General features: G+C 53.7%; 1 protein-coding gene and 1 pseudogene across 5 annotated transcripts in view; both read left to right on the forward strand.

The window, feature by feature from the left end:
• Nucleotides 1-27396, forward strand: part of CEP192 (centrosomal protein 192) — a 1978693-nt gene that overhangs the window by 1477246 nt on the left and 474051 nt on the right. For all 5 annotated transcript variants that reach the window (XM_085605862.1, XM_085605865.1, XM_085605864.1 and 2 more), the window contains exon 38: nucleotides 16032-16137. In XM_085605862.1, coding sequence (XP_085461988.1) covers nucleotides 16032-16137 — 106 coding nt within the window. The remainder of the gene's footprint in view (nucleotides 1-16031; nucleotides 16138-27396) is intronic.
• On the forward strand, nucleotides 3312-4004 carry LOC146831518 (18S ribosomal RNA; annotated as a pseudogene; the record flags this gene model as incomplete).

The raw sequence follows: 27396 nt of genomic DNA on the forward strand, positions 1-27396 counted from the left end.
TGCATGCCTCACGTGGCTGTCTGTGGTGTCCCACCGGCTGCACATGCCTTGGGCGCCCACCTCCGTGGACGGCTTCCCGGGGAGTGCTAGCTCCAATTTTTTTCCTTCCCCCAGGGTTCTGTAAGACCCACTACGTGGGGGCTTAATAGTCAAGGAAAATGGCCAGCCCTGCCTGAAAGGGGCGCTGAGCCGGAGGAGGAGCCCCTGGAGAGCTCTGAGAAGCCCTGAGCAGAGGACAGCTGGGACCGGTCTGGGATGGCAGCGACTTCTGAACGTCCTGCGCCACTCGGGAGGTGCGGTCGGCAGACAGGCTGTGCGCAGGGCTTCCCCTTCTCCTGTGTGCAAGCGGGGCCTGGCAGAGGCGAAGTGGCAGGCCGGTGAATCAGCCCTCGTCTCCGGCTGGGAGGGATGCCCTTGAGTCAGATCTCCGGCGGGGTCCGGTCGCCATGGGCATGGCGGCCCAGGGGCACGGTCCAGACCGGACTGTGGTCGATTGTGCCTATGTGGCGATATTGGGCTGCTTGGCTGGAAACACGATGAGTGTGGACCCCCGGTGAGGGTTTCGAGCCTTGGAGGAGAGAGGACGGAGCTGGGCATGGTCAGGGAGCCACCAGGCCCGGGTCAAGCCAGGCCACCGGGGACCGGGCCCAGGGCTTGAGCTCTGTTCGGTGGGCCCTGGGGTGCGGTAGCTCCCTGTCCCACAAGCAGGCCAAGGGTCCGGTCGCTGGGGACAGGCCCCTTCCCCGCGATTGGCGTCCTTTCGGTCCTGGCCATCTGGTCGCGCCTTTCCCCTCAGCCATCTGGTCGCACGCAGTGCTTTCCAATGGGGTGACCAGATGGCCGGGCCGGCCTGAAAGTCCCTATGAGGGCTCGTCAGCCTCCCGGATCCCAGCTAGGGCTCCAGGAGGTCTGGCGCCGTGGGTCCCCTTTGTCACTTTGTGTGCGCAGGTTACCAGAAAGAGGGGTAGCTTTCCTCCGGATTAGTAGGGTCAAGGTATGCTGGAACGCCCCACCCGAGCTGGCGGTTCTCAACCCGGGACCAGATGGGCTGGGCCCGGACAACACCTCCCCACCGTCCGAGGCTCCTTCCCCGGGTCCGCGGCCTGGCAAAGTGCCTGGGACGGGCTCCATCGGTCCTGGGCAGTCCTCGTCCGGGCCCGAGACCTCCTGCGGGCTCCCCGTGCCTGAGGCCCAGCTGGAGTCTCCAAGCCCCCAGGACGTGCAGCCCCTGAGCCCTGCAAGGGCAGGCGGGAGCCTGCCCGTAAAGGCTCTGGGCGGGCAGATTGACGTCCTTTCTGTCCCAGCCATCTGGTCGCGCCTTTCCCCTCAGGCCAAGGGTCCGGTCGCTGGGGACAGGCCCCTTCCCCGCGATTGGCGTCCTTTCGGTCCTGGCCATCTGGTCGCGCCTTTCCCCTCAGCCATCTGTTCGCACGCAATGCTTTCCAATGGGGTGACCAGATGGCCGGGCCGGCCTGAAAGTCCCTATGAGGGCTCGTCAGCCTCCCGGATCCCAGCCAGGGCTCCAGGAGGTCAGGTGCGTCCGTGCCTAGGGTCCTGTAAGTCTCGCGGTGCGCACGGGATACCAGAAAGAGGGGTAGCTTTCCTCCGGGTTACTAGGGACAGGGTATGCTGGGACACCCCTCTTGGGCTGGCGGTTCTCAGCTTAGGACCAGATGGGCTGGCCCCGGACAAAACCTCCCCAAGGTCCGGGGCTCCCTCCTCAGGCCCGCCGGGTGGCAAAGTACCTGGAACGGGCTCCATCAGTCCTGGGAAGTCCTCCCCCAGGTGTCCCCGCCCGAGCGCTCCTGTGCGCCTCCCCTGAGGCACAGCCGGTGTCTCCGAGCCCTCGGGAAGTGGAGCCCCTGAGCCCTCCACAGGGCAGGCGGGACCCCTCCTGCCCAGGCTCGGGGCAAGCAGATGGGCGTCCTTTGGTCCTGGCCATCTGGTCGTGCCTTTTCCCCTCGGCCATCTGGTCGCGCAATGCTTTTCTATGGGGCGACCAGATGGCTGGGCTGCCCTCTAAGACCCGATGAGTGCTCTTTTGCCTCCCCGATCCCAGCCAGGGCTCCAGGAGGTTGGGCGTGTCCCCGCCTAGGGTCCCCGAAGTCTTGCGGTGTGCACAGGTTACCAGAAAGAGGGGTAGCTTTCATCCGGATTACTAGGGGCAGGGTATGCCGGGACAACACTCCCGAGCTGGCGGTTCTCAGCCAGTGACCAGATGGGCTGTCCCCGGACAACACCTCCCCACCATCCGGGGCTTCCTCCTCCGGCCCGTGGTGTGGCAAATTGCCTGGGACGGGCTCCATCGGTCCTGGGCAGTCCTCCCCGGGCGTCCGGGCCTGAGAGCCTCCGAGCCCCCAGGACGTGCAGCCCCCGAGCCCTGCAAGGGCAGGCGGGAGCCCGTCCGTGAAGGCTCTGGGTGGGCAGATTAGCGTCCTGTCGGTCCCAGCCATCTGGTCTTGCCTTTCCCCTCTGCCATCTGGTCGCGCACAATGCTTTCCAATGGGGCGACCAGATGGCCAGGGTATGCTGGGACACCCCTCTTGGGCTGGCGGTTCTCAGCTTAGGACCATATGGGCTGGCCTTGGACAACACCTCCCCACCGTCCGGGGCTCCCTCCTCCGGCCTGCCGGGTGTCAAAGTGCCCGGGACTGGCTCCATCGGTCCTGGGCAGTCCTCCCCTGGTGTCAGGGCCCAGCTGCGGTCTCCGGGCCGCGCAGCCCCTGAGCCCTGCGGGGAATCAGGGTTCGATTCTGGAGAGGGAGCCTGAGAAACGGCTACCAAATCCAAGGAAGGCAGCAGGCGCGCAAATTACCGACCTGGGGAGGTAGTGACGAAAAATAACAATACAGGACTCTTTGGAGGCCCTGTAATTGGAATGAGTACACTTTAAATCCTTTAACGAGGATTGGATGGGCAAGTCTGGTGCCAGCAGCCACGGCAATTCCTGCTCCAAAAGTTGCTGCAGTTAAAAAGCTCGTAGTTGGATCTTGGGATCGTGCTGGTGGTCCTCCGCGAGGCGAGCTGCCGCCTGCCCCAGCCCCTGCCTCTCGGTGCCCCCTTGATGCTCTTGACTGAGTGTCCTGGGGGCATTCGTATTGTGCTGCTGGAGGGGAAATTCATGGATCGACGAACCAAAGCGAAAGCATTTGTTAAGAATGTTTATATTAATCAAGAACAAAAGTCAGAGGTTCGAAGACGATCAGATACCGTCGTAGTTCCGACCATATACTATGCCGACTAGCGATCCGGCGGTGTTATTCTCATGACTCGCCGAGCAGCTTCCAGGAAACCAAAGTCTTTGGGTTCCAGGGGGAGTGTGGTTGCAAAGCTGAAACTTAAAGGAATTGACGGAAGGGCACCACCAGGAGTGGAGCCTGCGGCTTAATTTGACTCAACACTTGAAACCTCACCCGTTCCGAACACGGAAAGGATTGACAGATTGATAGCTCTTTCTTGAATCTGTGGTTGGCGGTGCATGGCCTTTCTTAGTTGGTGGAGTGATTTGTCTGGTTAATTCCGATAACGAACAAGACTCCTCCATGCTAACTAGTTACGCAACCCCCACTGGTCGGCGTCCAACTTCTCAGAGGGACAAGTAGCGTTCAGCTACACGAGATCGAGCAATAACTGGTCTGTGATGCACCTAGATGTCTGGGGCTGCACTCACGCTACTCTGAACGGATCAGCGTGTGTCTACTCTTCGCCGACAGGTGCGGGTAACCTGCTGAACCCCATTCGTGATAGGGATTGGAGATTGCAATTATTTCCCATGAACGAGGAATTCCCAGTAAGTGCGGGTTATAAGCTCGCGTTGATTAAGTCCCTGCTCTATGTACACACCACCCGTCGCTACTACCGAATGGATAGTTTAGTGAGGTCCTGTGATCGGCCCCGCCGGGGTCCGCAACGTCCCTGGCAGGGCACCAAGAAGACTATCAAACTTGACTATCTAGAGGAAGTAAAAGTCGTAACAAGGTTTCCGTATGTGAACCTTGTAGGAGAGTAGGGTCTGCTTTCTATGTTCACCCCCACTTTTTGCTTTTGCTTCACTGGTTTTCGACTTAGATGTGTCTGTGGGCCTGCTAATCAGACCCATAGCCCAGCTGTTCTCTCTCTAAACTAATACTATGTACTTTTGGTGCATAACCCAATTGGATAGGATCACCTTACTGGCCCCTGTACAGTGTACCTTAGGTACCCAGGGCATAGGTGTACCCTAGGCCTACCAGGGGCTGCAGCATGTATTATGCCACCCCTGGCCTGGCCTTCCATTATGACACAACTGGCTGATCACTCAGCTGGGGCGAGGTCGTGTAATCACCCCTTGCTTAGGTGTAGTATTCCTATACCTACCTTATATATAGACACATGTGTACCTATCAGCCACTCCTGTGGCAGGCCTTAATCCTGGAGGCAGAGTGCTTGGTAACATGTGAGATGGTGCTCTAGCCTGAGCTGAGCCTGTCTGCAGCTTTCGGAACCATGTCCTTATAGCTGTTCTATGATATAGCCTACCATATACTCTTAAAGTGCCTTATCTTAAACGGTTATGGTAACTATGGTTTGGCTTTATCGAAACATGTCGTGTAAGGTGTCTAACACTTTGGAATAATACCCCCATACCATTTCTGGCAATGAGGATATTATTCCTCCCTTCTAGAGGGAGAAGACATGTTGAAACCTACTTACCCGGTTAAAGTTAACCAGAGCCCCAGCATCACAAAATGGATGCTGCTGCCACAGACACAAGTCTGACCTCCTGCTGCTGGGAGTCCTTCCAGCGAGGGAGGCTTGGACAATAGGTTTCCTGCCTCGGGAGGTGCGAGCACCACCCTAGACAGGATTTAGTGTATTGGGGCAGGGAGGGTTGAATGAAACGAGACACTGCCTGGGGCACACAAGGTGTCCGATGCATAGTCCAGTTCAAACCGGTGCTGGGGCACTCCAGCCCCAGTCCTGGCGCGTAACTGGACAAAGGAAAGGGGTGTAGCCACTCCCCTTCCTGGCCCCACCCATAGGAGGGACCTTGCAGGTAGCCCAGCCCACTAGCCCAGTATATTAGTAGCTAGTTGGGCCCTGCTAAATTAGATTAACCTGAATCTGCAACTTGAACAGAAACTCTGGACCTTCGACATTCGACCTCAGGAAGAAGACTGAAGAATCTCCCTTGTGGCCAAGGAGTGACCACCCTGGGCAACCAGGCACCATCCAGCGACCGCTGCTTGCTTTGCGACTGAATCCTACGAGGGACGACTGCAGAGACTGACCAGCGCCGAGACTTCCAGACACCTCTGAACCAGATCCACAGCTCCAGCGAAGCTGAGACCCGTGGAGGCGACGAGGGACGTGGGACCGGCGACTTGGGAAAAGTGGCTAGTAACTGACTAGCGCGACTTCTGAGGCTTCCTCGAGGCTGTGCTTGGGGAATTGAGAAGCCCCACTCCCGAGCACCATCTGCAACGAAGATCAGCTCCCCACACTTCACGTGTTCTGCGTGGGGCCCTTCTGCACCTGTGTTGCTCGACGTGTTGTCCGGTTGCTGGCCCGTTGGCTAGTAGCCTCTGCGACGATGAACCTTTACTTTCAACTTGCTGGTCCGGCTCCTCCAGACTGACACCCGCTCCTCTGTGAAAGAGAAGCACCCCAGACCTTCCTGGTCTGCACCAGAAGCATGTCCTCCATCCTGCGTGGGTTCCGCTTGCCAAGGCTTGTTGGGTCCTGACTCGACTTCGACGCCGCCGCCAGCAAGAGCCTTCGTGGGACAGCTCACCTTCTGGTCCTGGTCGTCCTCGACGTCTCCTGGTACCCGTGGCTGCTGCGACAAGCTTCACCTCTTCACCTGCATCTTCACGACATTGCCTGGTTCCTTCCTGGTTCCTTCCCGGCTCCTAGCTGGTGACCTAGACTCTGTCCCTTCTGCTTGCAGGTTCCTTCCTTCTTGATCCCCACCTTGGGATCCACCGGACACTCTTCACTGACTGCCTGTCAGCAACTTTCCTTCAGGCATCCATAGAAGTCCACGACAAAACCCGATGCATGTTCACACCTATGCACCCGCAGCCCGTGGGCTAGGTAACTTGGGTACTTCGGTGCTCACAAGGGTATTGACTATCCTAGGGTCTAGTTTCCGAGTCTCGACTTTCTAGCTATACCAGAAGTGTCCTAAGACTGCTTATTTCTAACTGCTAGTGATTCTATCGACTTTTAAGCATTACGCGTGAGCGTTTCCACTCTGCACCTGAATCCCGTGGGCCTCCCACTGCCTAACTGTTGGTAGTATAGTGTAGCCCCAGCGATTCCCTAGACCTAGGCTTATCCTGTGTTCGTGACAGTGGTCCTTATACCACTTACTTAGTATATGGTTTGCGTGGCCCCTAGGGCCTAACTGTATTACTTACCTGTGTGACTTATGTATGCTTAAATAAGACTGTGTTGTACTTACCTCGAATCTCATAAAGAGTGCTGACGGTTTGACTAGAATAAATACATTCTATTTTTATATATATCTGTTGTGGTGTCCTTTCATTTGGTATTCAAGGGAATACATATGGTATAACAGCTGGCTTCACATGCCATTCAGAGTTTAGCCTAAGACTGCTCTTGTCCATGCTACCACTAGGATAGCTTGTCTATAAGGTTAACTTTACAACCAATCACCATAAGGTGGACTGATACAAGGTGTACACTAGAATTAGTGACATCATATATCAGGCCAACTTTTCACAAACCTGTGGAAGGATCATTAACGGCGGAGCGGCCCGAGCGACCGACGCCAACCCGAAACCCTCAGCCGCCTCCTGCAAGCACACACCGTAGGCACAGGGCCCGGCCTTGCCCTGGCGCACCCCAGCCGGCGTAGTGGTCCTTTGCCACATGGGGCGCTTGGGTGAGGACCTGGACTTTGGTGGGCCTCTTCCCCCAGGGAGGGCCAGACCGACGCGTGAGGGACCGGGGATGGCCCCCGTCCCTTTCCTGGGAGTGGCTCAGCGGTAGGCCCTCCCGAGACAGAACCCACGCTCACCTGGCACGACCCCCGCGGTGGGGGAGAAAGCAAATGGCAGTACCTCCCCTGGGTGTCTAGTTTTCAAAAATGTATAGGCTTGCTAGGTTTCCCTAGGTGCCGGGAGAGCTAGGGTTCAAAATCTACAGCTAGGCAATTTGCAAATAAAAAAGGGACATTTGGGAACCAGTTGCTGGGGGGGCCTAACAAAGGCGGCAGGCCTTTGAAGCTTCTCCTTCGTGGACCCAGACCATCCTGGGGGAGGAGGCATGACGCCTCTGCCCAGGATGGGCTTTATTACTGGACCCAGAGAGCGGAGACCCTATACCCAGGGGTCCAGAAACCTGTCTGGTGGTGGCAACTGGTAGGTAGCCATTCAGGAACCACACCATGGCTGGTCGGTTTTCAGTGGGCATCTCTAAGATGCCCTGTGAGTGCTTTTTACATTAAATCCCACACTGGCATCAGTGTGGGTTTAATGTGCTGGGACGTTTGCTACCAAACTTCCCAGGAGTCAGTGAAGCCATTATGGAGTTGTGTGGTTCATAATGTCTAACTTCCAGACATTATTCTCTTCATGACTTTAATGCACTTACATGGTCTACGAATCGTCCTAGGCATTGTTGGGATATAGTGCTCATGCAACTGTACCCTCACCTGTGGACTAGTTCACTCTGCTAGAGGGTTAACTTAACTTGGCCACATGCAGTGTGTTGCAGGCAAGGCACACCGGGATGTGAGCCACGTCGACTCTGCACCAAAACACTGGCAGTGTGTGGGTGTAAAGATGCAGGGTCTCTAAGGGTGGCACAATAGGTGCTGCAGCCCTAGAGGGTTTCCTTGGTCACAGTGCCCTTGGTACCCATGCTACCTTTTATAAGGCGCTTAGCTGTGGCCAGAGAGGTGCCAAATGTGTGGGCAAAGGTACAGTTTTGGGCAAAAACACAGAACCTGGGAGCATGTTTGGCAGTGACTCAGGGCACATCATGTCAAAGTGAATCAGAAATCTACCTAAAGTTTGGGGGTGTTACTGCAACAGAACCCCACTTTCCTACACCCACCATCATGCTCATATACCAATAAACTTGGTCATTATAACCATAAGCCCAAAGAACAGTGTTTATTAACACATTATCCTCAGTGAAAAGCAGCTGAACTCCAGACAATAATTTAAATTTATTCAGCACTCCCACCATAGCTCAGATGTTTTTTTTCTTCTGCAAAAGGAATGAGGCAATTCTTGTTTCTATTGCTTCAAAATCTGCAGAAATTTGGATTCTTTTGAACCTGGAGGTCATACCATTCCCAACTTTACCCTCTTGTTCACAGCAAGTTGATTTTAGGTTTTTTATTTGTCCCGTTTGTTGCTCTCTTTATAAGGAGCAGAATTCTGTCTTGCTTTGCATATTGCCTGAAAAGTAGATTTGCTCATGATCCACTCCTTAAGTGCATCCCAAAAATGAGGCTGCCGAACTAGACATCTGAAAAACTTTAAGTTTCAAGATCCATGGAGACAGGAAAAGTCATCTAGCCTTTTGCCTGCAGGATCCTAAGAGAGAAACTCCCCTTTCTAGAAACACATCCCTTAGGGGATGGTTCCGCAAGAAGAAATAAAGGACTAAGAAGATGCCTCAATTGTTTTACCAAGGAAGCACCTGAAAAAATGACTTCTAGGAAGCACGTTTCCTTCAGGGCTCCTCAAAACACTCTGCTGAACCTCCAGCCAAAAAAGAACTGAACATCCGTCTCTGTAGAAAGGTTGTCATCTTTCCCAGTAAAATATTGTCGACTGGAGCCTTTTCAACGCCAAGTGGGATGAAGTTATCATGTCTGCTGTTGACACCATTGACTGCTCCTTCCACCGGCATCTCACCAGCTGAACTGTAAATGACTGGATCAGTTAACATCTATGGATCATCATTGATTTGACTTTAGCTACCATGTTCCCATCGTTGGACAAACTATCTTCGATCATTCAATAGTCCGCTGCTTCCTTGTATTTAAACATTTCCTCAGATTACAGTCAAACTGTCAACAAATAAAAATGTACTGAGAGCAAATATTTCCAGTTCATTCTCCTCTGAACAGCACATTGACTGGGCTCCTGACTAGCAGGATCCCAGCAGGCCAAGTCAGAAAAATAGTATGACACCAGCAAAAAAGTCCGGGTAACCATTAAAGCAGATCCTACTTCCTACAGCATGGTTATTAAGAAAGAGTATTTTGACTGTAGAGACTCCTAGCAAAAATATATTTTTTATTATTTGGTTTTATTGTTGGAGTATAAATGAAGCTATTACTGTTTTTATAGTTAGTTTTTGTCCTCTATGGGGATAATTTTCCTAAATAAACCTATATCATTGAACAAAACAAAATACTATGACACCCTCCACTCGGATTTCGTTGCTTGCCCCACACAACATCCATAAAAATAGCTGAACTGTGGACACAGCTGAACTGTGGACACAGCTGAACTGTGGACACAGCTGAACTGTGGACACAGCTGAACTGTGGACACAGCTGAACTGTGGACACAGCTGAACTGTGGACACAGCTGAACTGTGGACACAGCTGAACTGTGGACACAGCTGGCCCGACATAGCTATTTATCCCCACATCCTTAATGTTGCTCTCCCTCCCTCAGTGATGCCTCCTGCCCCCAGCAATAAAAATAAAACCACTGTGATGCAGACAGTGCTAATTTTTTTTCTTTCGCCCATACTACACAGCAGACACGCTGCTGTGCAACATAACTAAAAAGATTAACAAAGCCAATAGCTTTCTTGTAGGCAAGAAGTATTGGATTTGCCAATGCTTGTTTCTTCATCCTTCCACTCATGTTATTTGAAAATCTGCTCTATGGTTACCAGACAGAGGGCACTGGGAGTACTCAACACATTCAACCCATTTGCTGGAGTTTGCAATCTTTTTCAACAAGGTGCATTTGTTTCTAGTGTTCTTTGGGTCTACAGCCGTTTTGATGATAATTATTCAACCCTGACAATGCGAAATGAATGTATTGCATATTATTCTAATCTATGAAAGGTACCAACACTGCAAAACTGAAGTTACAGGTACTTGCTTCTTTTTGGGTAAATTGCTCTGAGAAAATGTTACATTAAATTGGTACATGACATTAGAATGTTGAGACAACAATCTGAAAGAGACACGTTAGTGATAAATTCCTTACCTTAGAATATCCCCAGGCGTCAGACTGGATCCGGAAAGTTTTGCTAGCAGTACCCTTGCGCGTCAGTAGGTGGCGTCGTGCGGCTCCGCATCCGTTGCTGGCGTCGTAAGCGCCGAGATGACGTCACGCAGACTACTTAGGCGCCACCCATGCGCGCTGATGTCAGTCCTTTTTTTTTCCGCGCCAGAAAGAGCAGATCGGTTAGAGCACGTACCTTTTTTGACTACCCTTTTTGAGACTTTTGTCTCCTGTACAATTTTGGTTTCCTTTGTGCACGTAGGGATGCCTGGGTTTAAGTCTTGTGGGGCCTGCTGTCGCAAAATGTCGGTGGCGCACCCCCATGATGTCTGCCTTTGCTGCCTGGAGACCGACCACGACTCCCGGTCCGGTCGGGCCATGGCCCGAAGGCCTTGAAGGAGCGGCACCGGAAGCTGCTGGAGGTCCGGCAGGGAGCGGCACCGGCACTCGTCACAGCGCCGTTCCCGGGAACGCTCGCAGGGCCACAGTCATCGCTCCTCGGGCTCCAAGTCTTCACCCTCGGATTCGGGTAAGAGACGTCACTAAAAAGTCGAAGAAGCGTGTTCGCTCTCCGTCCCCCCTGTCGTTCCTCGGATGCGGACAAGGGGGACGGGGGCTATGCCCCCGCAGCTCCTTCGGAGCTTGAGAGTCCCGCGGCCTACCCACCTTACCCGGGTCCGTCGGCTACTCCCGCATAGGTGCAAGAATTTCTTGCTACCATGGACCGCCTTTTTAGGCCTCGGGCTCTCGCCGGCGCGCCCTCGGGCCCTGCGTCAGGATCCTGTTGGGCCGCCAGCGGATTCAGCCTCAGCGCCACAGGATCCTGCGCCGTTTGCTCCGGCCCCGGCGCCACAAGGTCCATCGCTGCCGGCTTTGGCCCCAGCGCCACCCTTGGCTCCAGCGCCGCAGTGGGTGCCATTTGTCCCACCCTTGCCCTGGTTCCAGGACCATTTTGTTCCTACCTGGGATCCGCATTGGGTACACGGCGCTGGCTCGGCCCCGGCCGGCGCCGTTCCCGGCGCTGTTCTCGGCACCGTTCCTGTTTGTTACTTTTCCGGCTCCTGCTCTGCCGCCGCGGTCTGTCCCTCATGCGGCAGAGGTGGAGGACGACTGGGAGGGGTCCGAGGACCCTCTTGCCCATCAGTGTGACTCCGAGCAGGACTGGGCAGACAATTTGAAGGATGCCGGCGACCTCGACGTCTCATCTGACCCAGGGTTTGCCTCTCTACCGCCTACCATGCAGAAGACCGCCTCCTACACGATGGTGCTCCATCGGGCAGATGAGATCCTCAACCTTGATTTCCCTACGGTGGCCCTCAAAACTAATCTCCTCACTGAAGTGCTCCAGACGGCGTCCACTTCGTCGGAGCCCCTGCTGCCATTCAACGGCGCCCTCACTGACGTCTTGCTGGGCACTTGGTCGCGGATAGCCACAGGGGCCCCTGTGGATAAGAATGTCGCCAAGCGTCCCCGCCCGGCACCTGGTGACCCTGCTTTTCTGACCACTCATCCTACGCCTGAGAGCCTGGTCATCCAATCCTCGACGTCATAGAGTGCCTTTCCCACGGCTCCGCCGGATAAGGACTCTAAGAAGCTGGAGCAGTTCGGTAAGCAATTGTTCTCTTCAGCCAGCTTGGGGCTGCGGTCGGTGAACACCGTATGCCTATTGGGACGCTATTCCTACGCTGTGTGGGATACAGTTGCACAGGTGTTGCCTCAGTGTCCTGAGGAGACCCTAGCTGTGCTGTCCCAAGCTGTTGCCGAGGGTAAGGATGCGGCTAAGTTCGCCATTCGGTGTGGTTTGGACACCGCGGACTCACTGGGTAGAGCAGTCTCTACGACTGTGGCGCTTCGTTGCCACGCCTGGCTGAGATCTACCGGGTTCTAGCCAAATGTCCAAATCTCGCTCATGGACATGCCCTTTGATGGCACTCGCCTGTTTGGAGATGAGGCCGACAGTGCACTGGAGCGTTTTAAGGACTAAGGGGCCACGGCCAAGTCCTTAGGTCTTTCCACGAAAAACCCAGCCACTCCTGGTTTTCGTTCCTTTTTTGGCCACGGCAGAGGCTCCCAGGCACGTTCCTTCAGCAAGCCTGTGGAGAACCAGCCTCAGCGTGGCAGCGAACACAGCTTCCGCAGGGGCGGGTCTGGGAATCAGCGTGGGGGTCAGTCTACCTCCACTGCTTCTACCTCCAAACCTTCCTAATCCAAGCTTTGTGAAGCACCCCACGCCAGTGGGTGGCATGATATGCCATCACCTCCCCCACTGACACGCTATCACATCGGACAAGTGGGTGTTGCAGATCATCCTCAAGGATTACTCCCTTCCCTTTCAGTCCACCCCTCCAGCCATGTCACCTCGGTACCACCGCATGTCGGGGTAACACTTGGCAACTCTCCAGCAGGAAGTTACAGCCCTCTTGGCCAAGGGGGCCATCAAGTGCGTTCCTGGGCCGGAAGTAGGGAGTGATTGTTATTCCCACTACTTTCTGGTCCCCAAGAAGGACAAAGGGGGTCTGCATCCCATCTTGGATTTCCGGAACGTAAACTGCTTCCTCCGGAAGAAGAAGTTCAAAATGCTGACTCTGGCTTAGGTCTCGACTGCCCTCGACCCTGGAGACTGGATGGGAGCGTTGGACTTGCAGGACGCATATTTTCCCATTCCCGTCCTGCCGGCCCACCGGCGTTACTTGTGGTTCACGGTAGGCCAGGAGCATTTTCAGTTTGCCGTGCTCCCTTTCGGCCTTACCAGCGCCCCTCGGGTGTTCACGAAGGTGATGGCGGTGGTCGCAGCTCACCTGCGCAGGTCAGGGGTGTCAGTCTTCCCTTACCTCGATGACTGGTTGCTGAAGGCGGGCTCGCCCCAGGCAGTCGTCAACCACCTTCAGACTACGGCCGACCTCCTGCATTTGCTGGGGTTCTCCATCAATGTGCTGAAGTCGCACCTGAGTCCCTCTCGGAAGCTCCCCTTCATTGGAGCAGTTCTGGATTCGACGCTGATTCAGGTTTTTCCTCCCGCGCAGCGAGTCCGGGATATTCAGGCTATGATTCCGATCTTTCAGCCTCTGTCCCGGGTTTCAGTCAGGATGACCCTCCGGCTCTTGGGCCTTATGGCCTCTGGCCTCCTGCATCCTGCTGGTGCCACATGCCAGATGGCATATGCGGGCTCTGCAGTGGGACCTGAAGTTCCAGTGGGCGCAGCATCAGGGCAACCTGTCCGATCATGTCCAGATCTTGGAGGGCACTGCACGACATTTGCAGTTGTGGCTCACGAATCCCGATTGGGTCAACGGCAGATCCCTCACCCTTTCCCAACCGGAGCACTCTGTGGTGACGGATTCTTCCCTCCTGGGATGGGGTGGCCACAGGAGAGAGGCGGAGATCAGAGGCCTCTGGTCTCCGGTGGAGTTGCGACTCCATATCAACCTTTTGGAGCTTCGGGCGATCCGACTTGCACTGAAGGCATTCCTTCCCTCTGTCCGGGGAAGTGTGGTGCAGGTGTTCACGGACTACACCACTGCCATGTGGTATTGCAGCAAACAGGGTGGGGTGGGGTTCTGGACCCTATGTCGGGAGGCTCTGCTCCTCTGGACATTGGTGGAACATCAAGGCATCACCTTGGTGGTTCAACACCTGGCAGGTTCTCTGAACGCCAGGGCGGACGAACTCGGCCGCCGGTGCTTGATGGATCAGGAATGGCGTCTGAACTCGGATGTGGTGCAAGGTCTCTTTCAGCAGTGGGGAGAGCCTTGGTTAGATCTATTCGCCACCGAAGAGAACGCGCAATGTCATCAGTTCTGCGCGTTATAATTTCCATGGCGGCACTCGCTCGGCAACGCTTTTCGTCACGAGTTGAGTTGTGGTCTGTTGTACGCCTTTCCGCCTATACCACTTCTGCCAAGAGTGCTGAAGGAGATTTGGCGCGACTGGACCCAAGTCATCCTTGTGGCTCCGGATTGGGCACGAAGATACTGGTATCCCGAGCTACTCAGCATGGCGATAGACCCCCCGATCAAGCTGCCTCTTTGGAAGGATCTTCTGTCGCAGCAGCCGGGGACGGTCCTCCACCCGAACCTGTCCAGCCTCCACCTCCATGCATGGAGATTGAGCGACAACAGTTGACAGCTTTCGATCTTCCTCCCTAAGTCTGTGATGTCATTCTGGCAGCCCGGCGTCCCGCCACTAAAACGGTATACGCCTGCAGGTGGAACAAGTTTGTGGCATGGTACACAGCTAGGGCTGTGGATCCCCTTTCTGCCCCTCTTTCTGAAGTTCTCCTGATCCTTCTTTCTTTGGCCCGGCTGGGCTCTGCCCTGGGCACTATCAAAGGTTATCTTTCGGCCATCTCATCCTTTTTACGGCTTCCAGATCAGCCTTCTCTTTTTAAGTCCCCGGTTGTTAACCGTTTCCTGAAAGGCATTACGCACACGTTTCCTCCCGTGCTGTTCATAATGCCTCAATGAGACTTAAATCTCATCTTGACATATCTGATGTGCGCTCCCTGCGAGCCCCTTCATACCTGTCCTTTGCGTCTTCTCACTCTCAAGACGGCTTTCCTGGTAGCTCTCACCTCTGCCAGAAGAGTGAGTGAGCTCCAGGCTCTTTCTTACACACCTCCTTTCCTTTCTGTTCATCCGGACAAGGTGGTTTTAAAGACCCGTCCTTCTTTTTTGCCAAAGGTTGTCACGCCCTTCCATATTGGGGAGACCATCACTTTGCCCACCTTCTTTCCGTCTCTGCATCTTTCGAAAGAGGAAGAGAGGCTGGACCCAAAACGTGTGCTCTCGTTCTACCTGCAGCGCACACGACGGTTCCGGGTGGATGACCAGCTCTTTATTGGGTACATGGGTGCCAAAAGAAGTCGGGCTTTGCACAAGCGGACCATCTCTCTGTGGGTCGTTCTCTGCATCAAGGCCTGTTGCAAGTTGGCTAAGAAGGAGCCTCCTGTGGGGCTGCGAGCCCATTCTACCAGGGCGACGGCAGCCACTACTGCCTTGGGACGCGGCGTTCCCTTGAAGGGCATTTGTCTGGCTGCTACGTGGGCCTCACTGCACACGTTTTCCAAGCATTACTGCCTTGACAGTCAGGTCCGGAGAGACTGCTTCTTTGGCCGTTCTGTTGTCCGTGACTTTCTGGTGTAATCTATTCGCAGACCCACCACCAGGGTTGAAATTGCTTGGGTATCTATTCTAAGGTAAGGAACCTATCACTAACGTGTTTCTTTCAGATGCACAAGTTACTACTTGTGCAACTATATATCTGTAAGAGACATTAGTTAGGGATAGATTCCTTACCGTCCCACCCATCCTCCCCGTTCTGTGAACTGATTACTAGGGTTAAGGTCATCCCTTTCAGGGCCCTAGTTTCTTGGCAGCAGTGGTCAGTTTCTTGCACGGCTCTGGGTTCCTGGCGCGGAAAGTCGTGTACAGAAGTGACGTCAGCGCGCATGGGTGGCGCCTAAGTAGTCTCCGTGATGTCATCTCGGCACTTACGATGCCAGCAACGGACGTGGAGCCGCACGACGCCACCTACTGACGCGCAGGGGTACTGCTAGCAAAACTTTCCGGATCCAGTCTAATCGCCTGGGGATATTCTAAGGTAAGGAATCTATCACTAACTAATGTCTCTTACAGATATATCGTTACACAAGTAGTAACTTGTGCGTTACTTAGAGTGAGAACTAAAGCCAGTTTAAGTATGCATATTGTCTGTTAATCATAAAGCCTTCTAAAAATGTTAATTTGCCACTAGAATCCTTTTGTCTTTTGTCTTTTGTATTGCTACTTTTACAAATACTAATAATCCTAAATCTTTTTTTAGGAGCAGCATTCAAATTTTTGTGAGTCCTAATCCGTCTCTTGCAGCAAACTCTTCAGTTCTTCCATGGAGAGGGCAAATTTATGTTCTTTGTAACAATGGACAGAAGGTATCTGGCACTATACAAAAACATTTAATGATTAGTTAACTAATTTATACAATTACAATGTGTACAACTTATTGAGCATTAATAGAAATGTCATCATAGAGTTAATTAAGCTTTCTAAAACAACAAGCATTGACACAGCCAGTTGGTCTGCCTTTTATTTGACATCTTTTGGTATTGGGCTAGATGTGCTTTAGTGTGGTACCAAAGACCACTTAATTTAAGCAGCAGTTCTGTTGCAGGCATTTGATCTCAATGTGTCAAATTTGTGATGGCTCATGTATAATGAAATACTCCACCTCCAACTTTCCATAACATGCATTGAAATGGCTGTATAAACTTTGGATGAGGGCATAAACTTGAATTATTTCCCATTGTCTGGTGGAGAATCCCCTTAAATTGATTGACAGTAACAGTATGAACATTCCTGCATCACACTACATTAGAGTTTATTCTGAGGGACACATCTGACTGCAGATTTCTCACCTTTAGAAAGATCCCAGACACTCAACTGAATCTTGAGTTTTTTCAGCAATTGCTCCAGCGTGCAGACACATGACACACTAGGACTCCCCAGCGGCCTGGTGTCACCACGGATTTGTTGTGCAGAGCTGTGTATAGGGGCACCCATGTGCACTGATGTTAACTTGTTTTGCATCCTTAAATGTGGTTCCAGAGTGCTGCTCCCAACTTCTTCGGAAGAACCAACATGTACGTTCAGCTAATAGATTGTGTGCTAAGGGAATATGTCTTCTCTCCTGACGATTGATTTTAAACTGTGCCATCTCTGCAGGAAGCAAAAGTTGTCCAGAGATCTGCATGACATTTTCTTGTAGTGCTTCGATTCTTAGAGACAGGTGCTAACTCGTTCACCCGAAGGTGATCAGGGACCTCGAAGCAAAACTCTAAATCTCTAAACACAAGAATCTGAAAGAAACACATTAGTTAGATTCCTCACCTTAGAATATCCCCAGGCGTCAGACTGGATCCGGAAGATTTTTCGTCAGCAATACCCCTTGCGCGTCGCTAGGCGTCGTCTGCGGCTCCGCGTCCGTCGTCGGCGTCGTGCGCCGGAATGACGTCGTCGGAGTACTTAGACGCCGCCCTCGCGCGCTGACGTCAGTTATTCTTTTTTCCGCGCCAGTAAGCGCCGATCCGGGAGAGCTACCCCTTTAGTCAATTTTTGACTAACTTTTTCGACTCTTTTTGGTCACTTCTCGACTCTGGTGCCGGTAGGATGCCTGGTTTCAAGGCCTGCGACGACTGTCACCGACTGATGTCGGTGACCGATCATCACCGCCGGTGCCTGTACTGCTTGGGCCTCGACCACGACGCGGAGTCGTGCTCCGATTGTATGGCCCTGACCTCGAAAGCTAGGCGGGAGCGGTCCCGCAAGCTTCTCGAGCTTCGACACTCGGCTCCGCGCCACTCTCGATCCCGGTCCAGGAGGAGGTCCAAGGATCGGTCGCGGAGCCGCACTCGACATCGTCGCTCGTCTGGCTCGAAGTCTTTGGGTAAGTCGAAGCACTGCAAGAAGTCCAAGAGGCGACACTGCTCTTCGGACTCCCCTCGCCGGTCGCGCGACTCGGCCGAGGGTCCGGGTGGTTACACCCCCGCGGCTCCACGGGAGCCGCAGGCGCCGCGCAAGTCCCCATACCCGCCGGTCCCTGGGACTGACGCGACGCCGGCGGAGGTCAGTGCCTTCCTCTCGGCCATGAGGAGCCTGGCCCCGCCGTCGACGCCCGCTGGCGTGCCTTCGGGCCCCGCGGACTCGACTGGGCGACCTCACGTGCCGGCGGCTCCGGCGCCGTTGGAGGCTCCGGCCCCAACGCCGCAGGTCACCAAGGGGCCCGAGCCTGGGCCCCCGTCGACGCCGGTCGACCTCGTTACGCCTCCTCCGCCGGCGCCGACACCGGTACCACCCCCGACGCCGACTCCGGTCGACGTCGATCCCCGGTTCAGCCCCTGTCCGGTCCCGATGCCGATGCGGCGCCGCCCGACGCTGCATCCAACGCCGCTAGAGACACACATTGTCTATCGACCGGCTCCGATCATTCCTCCTGTTTTACCAGGAATCGGATGACGGGGGCGAATGGGAGGGGTCTGAGGACCCTATGGCCCTTCAGGAGCAACTTTCTCAGGACTGGGCAGATGAACTGGGGGAGGCCAGTGGATTGGATACCTCACCGGACACTGGATTCATCTCTCCTCCGACTGTGGCTTCGGAGGAGGGTGCAGCTTTTTCTGTGGTGCTGCGCAAGGCGGCCGCAGCCCTTGGGCTTGAGCTGCCTGCCGTGGCTGTGAGGACTAACATCCTCACTGAGGTGCTTCAGTCTGCCGCATGCTCCACTGAGCCTCTGCTGCAATTCAATGAGGCCCTCACTGACGTTCTGCAGGGCACCTGGTCCAAGCCCTCCACAGTCCCTCCTGTGGATAGGAACGTTGCCAGGCGCCACCGCCCTGCTCCGGGCGACCCCAGTTTTCTGTCCCAACACCCCACCCCGAGAGTCTGGTTATCCAGGCCTCTACCTCCCAATCCTCCATCCCGTCCGCTCCTCCGGACCGGGATTCCAAGAGACTGGAACAGTTCGGTAAGAAGCTGTTCTCCTCGCTCAGTTTGGGCCTGCGGTCTTTGAACACTGCCTGTCTCTTGGACTGTTATTCCCACTCTCTGTGGCATACGGTGGAGGACGTGCTGCCACTGTGCCCGGAGGAGGCCCGGGCGCGGCTTTCCTCGGCTTTGGCCGATGGGAGAGATGCAGCGCGCCATGCAATCCGATGTAGACTCGACACTATGGACTCGCTGGGTAGGGCGATTTCTACCACGGTGGCGCTTCGACGTCACGCCTGGCTGTGGTCCACTTCCTTTTCAGGGGAGGTCCAGAGCACACTCATGGACATGCCTTTTGATGGCACTCGCCTTTTTGGTGAGAAAGCGGACAGTGCGCTGGCTCGCTTCAAGGACTCCCGGGCTACGGCCACGTCCTTGGGCCTCTCGGCCTCTCGGCCCCGCGGTCACAAACTTCCTCTTTTCGCTCCTTTTGTGGCCAAGGAAGGGGCACCTCCTCACGTCCGCCTAGCCACCGGCCGCAGAACCAGCCTGCACGCGGTCGTGGACGTGGTTTCCGCCGAGGCGGTACTGGAGGTCAGTCCACATCCACCCCGGCAGCATCTGCCTCAAAGCCTTCCTAGTCCGAGCTTTCAGGCCCATTCCACGCCAGTGGGAGGCCGGGTTCGCCATCACCTGCTCCACTGGCGTACCATTACTTCGGACAGGTGGGTGCTGCAAATCGTCCGAAGGGGCTTCTCCCTCCCCTTCGAGACGACCCCTCCAGCCATGCCACCGCAGCACCACCGTATCTCGGGGGATCATTTGAATATTGTACAAGAGGACGTTTCAGCCCTCTTGGCCAAGGAGGCCGTCGAGCGCGTTCCGAGCCCAGAAGTAGGTCGTGGTTGTTATTCCCACTACTTTCTGGTTCCCAAGAAGGGCAAAGGAGGCCTACGCCCTATCTTGGACCTCAGGAACATCAATGCCTTCCTCAGGAAGGAACGGTTCAAAATGTTGACTTTGGCTCAGGTTCTAGCTGCCCTAGATCCTGGAGACTGGATGGTAGCGTTGGACTTGCAGGACGCATATTTCCATATCCCCGTCCTGCCGGCCCACTGGCGTTACCTGCGGTTCACGGTGGGTCAGGAGCACTTTCAGTTCACCGTGCTCCCCTTCGGCCTTACCAGTGCCTCTCGGGAGTTCACGAAAGTGATGGCGGTGGTCGCAGCTCATCTGCGCAGATCAGGGGTTCCAGTCTTCCCCTATCTCGACGACTGGTTGTTGAAGGCGGGCTCGCCCCAGGCAGTCGTCTCCCACCTCCAGACTACGGTGGATCTCCTGCATTTGCTGGGGTTTTCCATCAACGTGCCGAAGTCACACCTGAGCCCCTCTCAGAAGCTCCTCTTCATCGGAGCGGTTCTCGATTCGGCGCAGTTCCGGGTTCATCCACCGGAACAGCGGGTCCGGGATATACAGGCCCCGATTCACATCTTTCGGCCTCTATCCTGGGTTTCGGTCAGGCTAGTGTTGCGGCTTCTGGGGCTGATGGCCTCCTGCATCCTACTAGTGCCTCTCGACAGGCGGCGCATGCGGGCTCTGCAGTGGGACCTGAAGTTTCAGTGGGCCCAGCATCACGGCAACCTGTCCGACCATGTCTTGATCTCGGAGGGCACTGCACAGCAGTTGCAGTGGTGGCTCACGGACCGCGATTGGGTCACGGGCAAGAGCCTCTCCCTACCCCTACCGGAGCATGTCGTAGTGACGGACGCGTCCCTCCTGGGATGGGGTGGCCATATGGGAGAGGCGGAGATCAGAGGCCTCTGGTCTCCGGCGGAGTCTCGCCTCCACATCAACTTGTTGGAGCTGAGAGTGATCTGACTTGCACTGAAAGCCTTCCTTCCCTCTGTCCGGGGAAGTGTCGTGCAGGTGTTCATGGACAACAACACCGCCATGTGGTATTGCAACAAACAGGGCGGGGTGGGGTCGTGGACCCTTTGTCAGGAGGCTCTGCGCCTCTGGACATGGCTGGAACACCAGGGCATCACCCTGGTGGTTCAACATCTGGCGGGCTCTCTGAACGCCAGAGCAGACGAACTCAGCCGCCGGTGCATGATGGATCACGAATGGCGTCTGAACTCCGAGGTGGCGCAAGGTCTCTTTCAGCAGTGGGGAGAGCCTTGGTTAGATCTATTCGCCACCGACGAGAACGCGCAATGTCAGCAGTTCTGCGCGTTGGAATTTCCAAGGCGGCACTCGCTCGGCGACGCTTTAAGTCGCGAGTGGAGTTGCGGTCTGTTGTACGCCTTTCCGCCTATACCACTTCTGCCCAGAGTGCTGAAGAAGATCAGGCGCGACCGGGCCCAAGTCATCTTGGTGGCTCCGGGTTGGGCACGAAGGTACTGGTATCCCGAGCTACTCAGTATGTTGACCGATCCTCCGATACGTCTGCCCCTTCGGGAGGATCTTCTGTCGCAGCAGCAGGGGACGGTCCTCCACCCGAACCTGTCCAGCCTCCACCTCCATGCGTGGAGATTGAGCAGCGGCAGTTGATGCCATTTGACTTGCCTCCTGAAGTCTGTGATGTCATTCTGGCAGCCAGGCGTCCCTCCACAAAGACGGTATACGCCTGGCGGTGGAACAAATTTGTGGCATGGTGCACAGCAAAGACTGTGGATCCCCTTTCCGCCCCTCTTTCTGAGGTTCTCCTCTGCCTTCTTTCTTTGCCCCGGCAGGGCTCTGCTCTGGGCACCTTGAAAGGTTATCTTGCTGCCCTCTCTGCCTTCTTACGGCTTCCTGATCAGCCCTCTCTTTTCAAGTCACCTGTAGTGTCACGCTTTCTTAAAGGCATTACTCACACGTTCCCTCCTGTCCCTTTCGTAATGCCTTCATGGGACTTGAATCTTGTCTTAACATTTCTGATGTGCGCTCCCTTTGAGCCTCTTTACAATTGTTCTCTTCGTCTTCTAACTCTTAAGACTGCTTTCCTGGTAGCTATCACCTCGGCTAGACGGGTGAGTGAGCTCCAGGCTCTATCGTCCAAGCCTCCTTTTCTATCTGTTCATCCAGGCAAGGTTGTCCTTCGGCCTCGTCCTTCCTTTCTACCGAAAGTGGTGACCCCCTTTCATCTTGGGCAATCTGTCACCTTGCCCACATTCTTTCCGCCTCCGCATCCTTCCAAAGAGGAAGAGCGGCTCCACCGTCTGGACCCAAAACGTGCGCTCTCCTTTTATTTGGACCGCACTAAACGGTTCCGAGTGGACGACCAGCTTTTCGTTGGCTACGTGGGTGCAAAGAAGGGAAAGCTGTGCACAAACGGACCATCTCCCGGTGGGTCGTTTTGTGTATAAAAATCTGTTATTCCTTGGCAAAAAAGGACCCTCCTGTTGGGCTGCGAGCCCATTCTACTCGGGCCACGGCGGCTACTACTGCTTTGGGACGGGGAGTCCCTTTGCAGGACATCTGTCAGGCGGCGACGTGGGCTTCGCTGCACACGTTTGCCTGGCACTATTGCCTAGACAGCCAAGTCCGGAGGGATGGCTTCTTTGGCCGTTCTGTCCTCCAGGACTTTCTGGTGTGATCTTGGTTCGCAGATCCACCACCGGGGTTGGTATTGCTTGGGTATCTATTCTAAGGTGAGGAATCTAACTAACGTGTTTCTTTCAGATGAACAAGTTACTTACCTTCGGTAACGATGTATCTGTAAGAAACATTAGTTAGTTAGATTCCTCACCGACCCACCCATCCTCCCCGTTCTGCGAACTGACATCTAGGGTTAAGGCTATCCCTTTCAGGGCCCTAGATTTTTTGGGACCAGTGTCGGTCTCTTGCATGGCTCTGCGTCCCTGGCGCGGAAAGCTATGCACAAGAACTGACGTCAGCGCGCGAGGGCGGCGTCTAAGTACTCCGACGTCATTCCGGCGCACGACGCCGACGACGGATGCGGAGCCGCAGACGACGCCTAGCGACGCGCAAGGGATATTGCTGACGAAAAATCTTCCGGATCCAGTCTGACGCCTGGGGATATTCTAAGGTGAGGAATCTAACTAACTAATGTTTCTTACAGATACATCGTTACCGAAGGTAAGTAACTTGTTCAGTAGTTACATTTGAAGCAATGCTCCAGATCCTGCACCAAGTCATTAAACGCTCCGACTCCAAATCACCAGGCTGCTCCCACATCAAATCCCACTCCAGGTCTAGGTCTTCTGGTAAGTCCATGTTGCAACTCCAGCACAAGAAGACCAAGCAAAATTTGTCATCTGCGCGCCACTCCAGAAAAGTCAAGACGCAATGTAGGCTCCATTAGACAGTTCAAATTCCTCCCATGACTGTCGACTCAGAGCTGATTCCTAGGCTGGTCTTGGGGCTCCCCAAGTTCCCCCGGGCCATGGTTGACCCCTACAACAGATAGTATGTACTGCAAATTGTTAAGTGAAATCAGTCTCCTTCTGGAGCACCTTTGAGCCCCCACGCAGCCACCAGTCCCACTTCTGCTGCTGTCATTCCCTGTTGCTGACTTATCCCCTGTACCCCGTTCTGTAGACTGCCAGCTCAGCCTACAGCTCCAGGCTGGTCCCAGCTGCACTGGCATTGTCTCTGATTCTGATGTCACTCTGGCCTGAACAGCTATCCATATCCACCAGGGTCAGTCCTATGTTGTGCTGCAAGATCACTATTGATCCGCCCCCAACATTGTAAAGTTGTCCCCAACCTCCACTTGATGCCAGTACTATAGGACCCTGGAGGCCTGGTTTGGCTCTGATTTGAATGCAGTTAAATGGGTTTAGACCGTTCCACATGATGATGATGAGGCAAACAATTTGCTCCTCCCTCAGTAAACTGATATTAGGTTGTTCCTGAACCTACAGAATGATAGGGGGTTGGGCACTACTCCTAAGACAGAGTAAAAGTTCCCACCATGCCCAATGCCTTTCAGTGGGGCTCTGACTGCTTAACGGCTGCTTGGAGGAAATCATGATCGGCTCTTCTCTCCGCGATTCTTTCGGTGATCGCATTGATCCATGCTCCTCCACTGTAGATCTATTCTAAGGTTTCTTTCTCAGTGTCTCTTAGGACCGGTTTGCCTCTCGTGCATTCAGTATTGCCACTGGCCCTCTTAGGGGGAGGCTAGTACCATTGCAGCAAACAGGGCGGGTGGGATCCTATTCCAGGAATTACTACGCCTAGTTAAATGGTTAAACTATTAAGAGATTTTCCCGGTGGTGGTCTCCTTGGCAGGACTGTTGACGCATAGCAAGTCATGAGTGTTTGGTACATCTTGAGGTGCCTAAAAGTTTCTTCCACGAATGGGGAGAACCGTACGCACTCCCACTGAGAACACACAATGTCATCATTTCTGCGCGTTCGAGTTTCCAAGGTACCTCTATCTAAAAGGACATACTCGGCCTAGAGTGGAACTTAAGAATTATGTATGCCTTTCTGGAGATCCCACTCCTGCCTGACCAGGCCCCAGTCATCTGAGTGGAGAGTATTGTATCCGGAGCTCCTGTGCTTCAGCATCTGTCCACTGATCAGGCTCTTTCTCCGGGAGGACAGACTGTCGCCACAACATAGCAAGGTTCTGCACCAAGGCCATTGCAATCTTCACCTTCATATTTACATATTGAGCAATGATAACTGAACACCTTTGACCTTCTTCCAGAAGTGGTTGACGTTCTCTTGGCTGCCAGGCATGCCTCTAAGAAACTTGTATGTTTGCTGTTGGTACAAATTTGTGGTTTGGTGCTGCACACATTGACCACCTCCAGATCAAGTTAACTAATATTTTGTTGTTTGGGCAGAGTAAAGGGGTCCTTTGTGGCCTGTTTATGGGTGTTAGGCTGTGCCTCATTATTTAAATCACATTTTGTGGTGTTTTTTTTTTTGTTGCCTGTTTGCTGCTAGTCCTCCCCCACCACCCTGGGGCTAAGCCTTTTTTTGACTATTTGGGGCAGTTTGCTCTTAGGCCCCTTTTACTTCTTGTCCACATAAGGTATTCACGCCAAATTTGCATCCTTTTCTTCCAACACCTTGGGAATTTTAAAGGTACCCAGGGTTTGTGGATTCCCCGGTAGGAGACCCGGAAATTTGCCAAAATACAGATAATTTAGTTTTGGGGGGAAAATGGGTAAAAAGTACTTCAGAAGAAAGCGTTTGAGTTTTTCCCTGCAGATGGTGTCAACAAAGGGTTTGTGGTGCTGAAATCACCATCTTCCCAGCTTTCAGGGACAGGCAGATCTTTTGTCAGAAAACTAAAATTTTCTACACAGTTTTGACACTTTACTGGTACATAGCCTATTTTTGCTACTTCTTGTCCTTTCAACCTCCTTCCAGTTTGTGGTAGAGATGGGTGTGAAACCAATAATGGATCCCGGGAAGCTATACTTCTCCAGTATTTGGGGTGTCTTTCATAGATTCACATGCTTGAATATTCCCCGTCGTCGAAGTGGGAGTCCCACGGTATATATAAAAAGCAATAAGTATCATGTATATATATATACATACATAACCACATAAGAGTATATACATACCCAATAAACTTTATATATATATAGTTCAAATAACATATCAAGTTAAAATACCATAGGATAGCATTGAGACATAAGAAAGCATTGAGAAAAAGAATCACTTTACTGACATATCACTGTCATTTTATAGTCCAAACTCCAGCCAATCAGGCGCTAGCACCCTCTAGAACCTTCTCCTCATACCCTCAGATTTTCTACCGCACGTCGTGTGAAGGGAGTCTCCCTGAGCTCTGCTCAGTTCTTGATCTGGTTTGAGGTTTTTGTCTCTCATCATGTCTACAAGTAAGAAATCTCTTTTCCGTCCATGTTCATCTTGCGGAAAGTCAAGACTTTTCTCTGAGGATCCCCATGAGAAATGTATGTATTGTCTGTATCCTGATCATAAGGTGGCCAACTGTAAGATCTGCAGAACCTTCTCTCAAAAAACTTTGAAAGATAGAGAAGGTCGCCTTTTAATATGGCTTCAAAAACTAAAGGAGACAGATAACCCCTTTCTGAGGTGGAGAGTGTAGCCTCTATCAAGACAGGAGTCTCTTCAAAGCGTGGAAGTGTCCAGGACTTGCCATCTCCTTTTCTAAAAAAGAAGAGACTTCATCTTGAGGAAGTGTCTACAGGCCAAGTCTCTGTTACCACGCCAGCGCCCCGAGACTTAGCTCTCAGGCGTCTATGACTCCGTCAGTACATGTTTCCAGTCAGAAACGTTCAAAACCGTCGACGGCTCCTCCGTCGACGAGATCGGCTACTTCATCAGCCTCGGTGACGACGGTATCGAGCAGATATCCTTCGTCGACGACGATGACTTCGTCGACGTCTTCACCGTCGACGGTAGTATGTGTTTCCCTGAAAACTATCTCGTCGACGATACCACTCACCTCTTCGTCGACGACTGGGAAGCTGGAGCTTCCGTCGACGTCTACAACTCCGTCGACGATGGTTAAAAAGAAGAAGAGGAAGTCTTCATCGTCGACGACAGCCTCATCGACGGCAGCCACCTCGTCGACGGCAGCCACCCCGTCGACGGCAGCCACCCCGTCGACGGCAGCCACCCCGTCGACGGCAGCCACCCCGTCGACGGCAGCCTCCTCGTCGACGGCAGCTCCGTCGTCGACTACTTCGTCGACGATCGCCTCGACGACGGTGGGGTCAAATTTTGCGACAATGCCATTGGTGCCAATGTCAACGCCAGCACCGGGGTCTGTGGACGGCTCCTTGCTGCTACGTCGTAAGGCTGTACTAGACCCAGTTATGTTACCACCGGGACATCGACCACCCCGTCAACTATTTCCTTCGGGGGATGAGGACGATTCTGATTCGGATGAGGACAATCAGTCTGCTTTTCGGGATGCTCATAGTCCCTCTGAGCTCCATATAAAGTGCCAAGACTTTGAGGAGGATGAATACTACGATCAGGAACAAGAGCAACATCTCCCTGCTCTGGTTCCTATGGTGCAGCTTCCTTTGCAGCTTATTTCCAACCTCCAATACATGTTGGAAGATTATAATCGTCGCTTTCCAGCATCCTCTCAAAGTTCTCCACGTGAAGCGCCATCTGAGGTTCCACCTCCTCCTATATTGCCGACGATACCTACGCCCTCCACACCTGCACTGCCTTCCAATGCAGCGGATGATGATATGGATAATCTAGATACGGAAGAGGGTGAGCTTCCGGAGGACGACTCTATGGCGGACTGGGATGACTACCAAATCAATTCGCCCGCATCACCGCCAAGGTCGCCAGTCAACTCGCCACCTGTCGACATAACAGGGTTCCATCAGCTGATGGAAAGAGCAGCACAACGCTTTCACCTTCCCATGGTGGTTAGGGAAGAGGACTGTTTCTTGTACGATTTCAAGTCCCAGCCTCAGAAACAAGTACGAGCTGTGCCCATTATAGACTTCATATGGAATGAAGGTATAAAGTTAATGAAAACGCCTAATTCTATTCTGGCGGTGCTCCCACGCCTGGAGAAAAAGTACAAAGCTCCGGATTCTTCCCCAGCCTGCTTGGTGTCTCAACCTAAGCCGGACTCAGTGATTACACAAGCGGCACAGCGCCGCTCCAAAAATCCATCATCTCCAATGTCGGCGCCTCTGGATCGCGACAGCCGTCGCCTGGATGCCATCGGCAAGAAGTTCTCAACCATGGCGTCAACAACGGTCCGGGCTGCGAATTCTTTGGCAATA

This window comes from Triturus cristatus, chromosome 5_1 (assembly GCF_964204655.1).
Source record: "Triturus cristatus chromosome 5_1, aTriCri1.1, whole genome shotgun sequence".
Lineage (NCBI taxonomy): Eukaryota > Metazoa > Chordata > Amphibia > Caudata > Salamandridae > Triturus > Triturus cristatus.